We start from the raw sequence: 7,197 nt of genomic DNA, 5'->3' as shown, positions 1-7,197 counted from the left end.
ATTCATTGCTGGTCTTCTTTCAACTTCCATACCAATCAATCTACACAACATTCATTACCGGTCGATTAAAAGAAGCCAAACTAATTACTATTAGCACAAATTAAATAAGAAGAGGAAGTTCCACTATCTCATTAAATCACCCCTTCCACCAACACTAATCATCTCTTTATTTTTCTTTTTTTTTTTTAACAGTTACGACAGTTTGACGCGGTTTGTGGGATCAACAAACGCTTCATCATATTTATTCCCCCTTTCAATCTTTCCCACTCCAAACCCCCATTTTCTTCCTCTCTCTCTCTCTAAATTTGTGTTTGTTGCTGTTGTTGCTATTACGAAAGCAAACACAAATGATTGCAGTGGTGCTCTACTCTCTCCTCTTCATCCTCGGCCTCCTCTACACCCTCCTCTCCCCCACCAAGAACCTCCTATCTCCATGGCTCAATTCACTCCCCTCTCCTGCTCCCGCCGCCTCCTCCGCGCCTCCTCCGCCGCCGATCGGAGGGCTGAGGGGCGTGTTTGCGACGTTCGATAAGAACAAGGACGGATTCATCACGAAGCAGGAGCTGAGGGAGTCTCTCCACAATATGGGGATTTTGGCGGGAGAGAAGGACGTGGAGGATATGGTGGACAAGGTGGATTTCAACGGCGACGGCCTCATCGATTTCGACGAGTTCTGCAAGCTCTACGAGTCCATGGATGGCGGTGAAGCAGCAGCGGCGGCGGATGGAGGGGATGGGGATTTGAGAGATGCGTTTGATGTGTTTGATGGGAACAAAGATGGGCGGATCACGGTGGAGGAATTGGGGATGGTTCTGTCCTCCTTGGGATTCAGTGAAGGGAGCAAGATTGAGGACTGCAAGGAGATGATCAGAAAGGTGGATGTTGATGGAGATGGGATGGTTGATTTTGAGGAGTTCAAGAAGATGATGAGAGAGGGCCTTGGAAGGCTTATTGCAGTTTCTTGATGGGGTTTTTTACGGATTTGAATTCTTCTTCTACTCCGATTCAACTGCTACTATTACTGATTTTCCATCAATATAGCATGTCTAACTCTTCATCATCATCTCTGAAACTTGATTAGTGACACTCCTGAATCTTGATTAGTGTGTTTGGATTATTAATTGGATGTACAGATGGCTTAACATGTGGGGTTTGAGAGATCCTCTGGGCTCTGTTAGATCTGCACTTTGTGTCTCACATTATTACTGTACTTGTAGTAAGTGTAGTACAGTTGGACACACAAGATTTGATATTACTATATTGTTATTGGAAAGAGGATACATATGTTTTCTTTACCGATATGTTGATTGATTTGATAATGAATCGGAGGGTCGAGATTGGTGAAGAGATGATATTATCAAGATTTGATCTATTATGGTATGGTGTGCTACTAATAAGATGCAATAACCAAGGTACAATTACTGTTACTTAATTAGTGTCAGCACTCACCACGCACGCGCAGTAATAAATGTGGCTAGCTAGTTATAAATAAGAATATAATTGATTGGATAATCTGGTTTTAAATATCATATTTCCAAAATAAGAAAATAAAAAACAAAAGTTGAAAACCGGCCAGTTTTATGCAAGATCGCTTGTTATCAACCAAAATTGCCGGGTTTTAGTGTGCCCCACACTCATTGGATACACTATTGCTTATTTGCTTATTACTCTATCCGTTTGATAAAAATAGACTTAATTAGATTAATATAAGTTTTAATGTATAATTGATAAACTATGAGAAAATAATTGAAATAATATAATAAATGACAGGGCTCTTAAGTAATAAAGGAAAAGAGAGGAGATTTATTTAAAGATACAAGATACGATTGTAAAATAAAAAGGTAAATATTCAATTTTATATGATTGTATTAGTGTTTAAATAGCCTAAAAATGTCCCAGACAAACTTTTTGGCAAAATCGTCTACAGATTTGGGAACAAAAGAAAATAATCAGTCCACAGTTTTATTCAATTCAATTTGAAATTTAGTGAAGGAGATGCGCCAAAAATCAAAGCTCAATCCAAAGTTTTTTGTTGAGTTGTATTTAGATTTCACCGTTCTGTGATTTTTAATCTTTTAGCTCGTGATCATATCAACATCAGTTACAACGACCAAGGAGAGTTCTGCTACAATCATGGGATACTACTTGACTGAACACCTGAAGAACAATCGCACTCAAAAAATTGTTGGCAAAGTTAGATTCTAATTTTCTTCATTTTATCTTCTTTCAAAAATCTAAGAGAATATTTGTTTGGAAAATTTTTGCAAGACACCTTTAAAGTGTTAGATACCCTTGTGCAATTACATTAAAGATTGAGACTTGAGATGTTTTCACCAAAACGCTAAAATGATAGGAATAGGACAAACTTGAATATTTGGCCAGTAAATATGTAGTATGAAAATTGGTACACACACACAAATAAATTAAATACTTATACTACCATTATCTGCAAGAATTATGTCGCATAAATATTAGGTCAAGAATCCAATTCAGAGAAAAGATTCACAATTAATGAGATGAGTTTCATACGAAACACCCAATTAGGTAAATAGGAGATCAACCATAAAGAAAAATCACCATCATGAAAAGACAAAGAAAAAGAAAATGCACCCAGAAAAGAAAAGGCAATAGGAATATAATATAAGCTGTTTGAGTAAAAAGAAGGCAAGCTGCAGCTGCGAATATCATAACGTGTTACAAGAGGCATCCAAACCCTGTAGCTTTGATACAAAGACAAATTCTCCAAAGAGAAACGCATAAAACCATACGGACGCAAATCGACAAGAGATCATGCTAACATCAATCAAAAAGAGAATATTCAAGCTCGATGTATGTCGCTGTAATGTTGAAGATGTTATACAAAAAGTAACGACGATTATAAGGGCATATGCACCGCCCATATCACACTTAGGGGGAGGTGTGGAGAGGAAGAGAGAAATCCAAATGGAGCCATAATTAACTTTAGTAAGTATAACAGATGTCAGCAGAGAGCGGCATCAAAAACCAGCAAATATTATAATGTGGTCTCACTCATACAAATTACGCATACCAGCTAGGGCCAGGAATCTAGGCTAGATCCTGTATTATTGATTCTACTATAGCACACACGATACACACCGGGATGAATAACTAAAACACATCCGGGTGAAAACGTCCAGGGAGTGAACCACTTTGTTGGGCCTGCTTGAGATGCATTGTAAGAGCATAGTTGTTTACCTAGAGAAAAAATATGAATGAATCATATACTGGACCTACTTTCTGTAAAAATACATATTCAAATATGATAACCCAATCTGAAAATTCAGATAAGGTAATGCCTAAAATCATTGCATTTTTTCTAGATTCTTTCATCAGCATGTTTTTGGGGTCTGGCATGTTCTGGTATTGAAGTATAAAACCTTTTGTTGAGGAAATAGTTCCCAGTATATTGGAATATTGCATATTTAAGGTGGGTGGCCTCAACCTCTTAGTTATGTTTTGTGTATTTGAAATGAATGTTTTTTTTCATTTGCATTGAGCCTGATTGATTAGAGCAAGGTTGACAATAAAGTAGTATCGCTAGCTAACTAAACTATCGACATGCTTATGCATGTTTTACACTGTAAAACTGACCTCGAGAGTCCGTAGTTGCTCCTGGTATTGAGACACTAGCTGCTTCAGCTGATGCAACTCATGGCCCGTTTCCTCGAATTCCTTCTGTCGTTCATGTTGTATAGAAACTGCTCGCTTCAAAATAGTATTTTCCTGTATGAGTGCTTCTAGTTGCTGCTTCAGCACTGTGTTCTCCTAAAAACCAATAATAAAATGTAAATGCAAATAGAAAAATTACCAAGTATTGAATCAACTTCCATTTTAATTGATGAGTGATACTCATTTCGACTAGCTTAAGTATTTAGATGAGCTTGCATAAAAAAAATCCACTCGCATGTGACGGGCAGAGTTGAAATTGAATATTAAATGAATCTGTGGTAGGTAGTGATTAAACAACTCACCTTCTGGAAGCTTTTGGCAGCCTCTGCATTAGCATTCGCACAAATTGACTTCTCTAATGCCTCGAGTGCTTGGGACAAACGTGCTTTAGCATCCTCTACAGTGTCTGCAGTCAGGACTTCTCTAACCAAAAGCTCCACCCACTCCGCTCCATCTACAGGAAGATTGTTTACAACATGTGGTTCCTCTCCTGAAGCAGGGCCCCCATCATTCACCACTGTACATGAATAATGAATAAAGTTATTCATGATAAAGTACTCATTTGGACAGAAACAAAGCACATAACAGAAATGGATATAAATGAGGTACAAGTTTAGCAAAAGAATAAGGTGCTTTTGTTTGATATGAAGGATGAGAAAATCAAATGTCATACGGCAGGTGGATAACTAAACAAAGAAACGTGCGTTTTAGAATCACTCAGTCATCCAGCAAAAAGAACTGGGCAAAGATAAACTCGGTTAAGATGTCAGAAATCATAGGCAAGTCCAGTGTTTCTGTTCACTTGGGACAGGGCCACCAGGAGATATCCAGGAGGACTCCAATAGAACAAGCTTCAGGAGTCAGCTAGAACAATAGGAAATAAAGCAGAACTAGAATAATTAAAATGAGGTAGGCTATGCCAAGAACATGTGCCTCCATGTCGTACAGAAATTCGGAAATGGCAGCAGAACTTAATGGATATATAGAGAACCAATGACGATTCATATAGTAGGCCTGGAGCCTACACATCTTCAGAAATTTAAATTACTGTTATATACTATCAATGAATTTACAAGTATCAGGGAAGTGTTATTTCAGAAAACATATCGAAACATACTACCTTCGTCCTTTAAAAATAGACACTTTTGAAATGACCCAGGTTTTAATGCACAATTGGTAAAGTAAGAGAGAGATACAAAGAAAAAGTTATTGAAGTATTATTAGTGGAGAATGAGTCTCACCTCATTAGAAGTAAGAGAAAAATTTCCTAGAATAGAAAGAGCTTAATTTTAAGGAAATGACCAAAATGGAAATAGTTGCTATTTTTCAAGGATGGAGGTAGTATGAAGCATGGGTTACCAAACGATGCATTAAAATTGAGAAAAACACCTTTAGCCAAAAACTGATTGTCAATATCCTGGGTAAGACCTGATGAACTTGCGGCAACACTCAGTTGAAGATCATTTAATCTCTTGATAGCTAGATCCAAATCATCACCACACTCTTCCAGGGCCTTTTCCAGAAACTAGAAGCCAAAACCATTCATAACGAGTTAATAAGTTTTAACATTTTAAGCACAAGAAATAAGAATAACGTATATCAGACTGTCGCTAAACAGTACTTCCATTCAGAGAGTAAATCAGAACTTGATGACACATATGGCATATCCATTCACAAAGAACGAAGAGCAATTTTCATACCATATTTTGATGTTTGTTGAAGTAAATATACTATGATTCAACTGAACATGTAATGGGTGTTATGCAAAGCAATTGGGTATATAAAACAAGAAAGCATAACGATGGATTACATAAGGAAAGTGCCCTGTCAGCACTGGAAAATTATCGAAATCCAGAAGATGATAAAATCCAATTAATACGAGAAGGCATCATAATCAATAAATTATGAGATCCACATTCTTTTCGTCCATATTTTTTAAGGGAGAAATAAAATGTGAAGTAAAGCACGTGTGGTACTATGATGAGAAATGCAGAAGCGTGTACATTCATCACTTCTTGTGAAAGGGAATCAAACTTCCCTTATGAGTAACTACATGGCAAATAATGGTTGCAATTTGAAGACTAACATACAAAATTTTGTCTCACTTGCGCAACAAGATCTCTCAAGTAGATACCAGTACCACATCACAGAAAAATGGACAATCTTAACATGTACTTGTGCACCAACTTAATCATATTCTTGATAATGCTACTTATCACTATTAAAATAGCCACAAGATATAAAACTACAACTATCAAAGATATCACCACAAACAGGAAGTGACAACTTAACAATCGACATCTGGTAGTGCTCATCAGATTCTCACATATAAAAGCTACTAACCCTGATCGTTCTCAAGAATTAAAGGCAGAACAGGGCCTGTGGACCAAAAATCAAGAACCCACTCCAGAAAGTAAGAAGGGGTAAAAATGTGTATGAGCGCCACTGTGACTTGAGAAAAAACTAGAAAGTTGAATACTAGTATACTACCCAACCATACAAATTCAAAACTAAGTTGCTAATATGATGCACGCTTTCACTCTTTTTCCTTGTTCGTTCAAACTTGGTAAAGAGTAATGAATGTAACTGGTTTCACAACCAGTTGATATCAAAATCTAACCTTTTTAAGCTGACCAGTTCAAAATTAGCACAAAACTGTGGTGTGGAGAATAGCATAGCAATGTAGGTCAACAAGAATGTAACATGAAATATTTCCTGAGAACATATCCGCTGTTTATTAGGCTTTACAATCACAATCTAACCATGAAAAGAGAATGAACGGTATAACAATCACAATCTAATTGTGAAAAGAGAATGAACGGTACGAGGCCAAGCAATCAATAATAGTAGTAAAGTGCCTCAAACATGAAATTTACAAAACTCAACATTACCAGTTAAAATGACCAGAAAAATTCACGACAACAAGTGTACTAATTTAAGATCCAACCAGGAACAAATTTCACCACCATTTTCCCCCAATCAATTAGCTGGAAGAACGCATGTGCGAGAACCAGAAAATCTCAAATACAGTGGCATCAAATTAAGAAGAAATTGAAAAACAAAAACCTGTTTGTCCATATCAGGAAAGAGGGCGACAAGATGATCGATCGCAGAAGTGGAGGAGGTATAAGCAGCAGCCGTCGGCGGAGAAAAAGTACGGCCGGGCGACGACGACGATGAGCAGCGGATCCTTTTAGTAACAGGCGGCGACGACGGAGATTCCTCAAAGATGTTCGATCTCTTTCCGCATACTACGGCAGACATGTTTCGCTTCCAGAAACAAAATACTCTCTCTCTACTCTCTCTCTACCACCACTCTTCTCATGCAGATTCAGCAAATTAATCTCCAGAAAAGGAATCAATCAGTTCAATCGAGATTATCTCATTCCAAAACCTTCCATCAAAACCATACTCAAAAAGCTTTACTAAATTGGGAAATTTACTGTTTGTATTTGCTAGAATTGAATAAATTAATGCTGTATACTTTCTATGCACCATATACCATAC

General features: G+C 37.3%; 2 protein-coding genes across 3 annotated transcripts; one reads left to right on the top strand and one right to left on the bottom strand.

Moving 5' to 3' along the window:
- Positions 1–206: 206 nt before the first annotated feature.
- Positions 207–1,295, top strand: LOC125186907 (calmodulin-like protein 3). Its single transcript, XM_048083394.1, has one exon. The coding sequence runs from the start codon at positions 348–350 to the stop codon at positions 963–965; it is 618 nt and encodes a 205-aa protein (XP_047939351.1). The 5' UTR covers positions 207–347; the 3' UTR covers positions 966–1,295.
- A 1,639-nt stretch (positions 1,296–2,934) lies between these two features.
- On the bottom strand, positions 2,935–7,169 carry LOC125190363. Of its 2 annotated transcripts, none has more exons than XM_048087646.1 (5): positions 6,757–7,169; positions 5,119–5,215; positions 3,993–4,207; positions 3,613–3,786; positions 2,935–3,216 (listed from the first exon to the last, which is right to left on the bottom strand). In XM_048087646.1, the coding sequence occupies exons 1-5, from the start codon at positions 6,952–6,954 to the stop codon at positions 3,130–3,132; spliced, it is 771 nt and encodes a 256-aa protein (XP_047943603.1). In that variant the 5' UTR covers positions 6,955–7,169; the 3' UTR covers positions 2,935–3,129. The 2 variants fall into 2 exon arrangements, with proteins under 2 accessions (XP_047943603.1, XP_047943602.1); XM_048087645.1 differs by having other exon boundaries at positions 5,080–5,215; positions 6,757–7,168.
- Between the last annotated feature and the right edge of the window lie 28 nt (positions 7,170–7,197).

This window comes from Salvia hispanica, chromosome 5 (genome assembly GCF_023119035.1).
Source record: "Salvia hispanica cultivar TCC Black 2014 chromosome 5, UniMelb_Shisp_WGS_1.0, whole genome shotgun sequence".
NCBI lineage: Eukaryota > Viridiplantae > Streptophyta > Magnoliopsida > Lamiales > Lamiaceae > Salvia > Salvia hispanica.
This window is presented reverse-complemented; position numbering and strand designations above follow the sequence as displayed.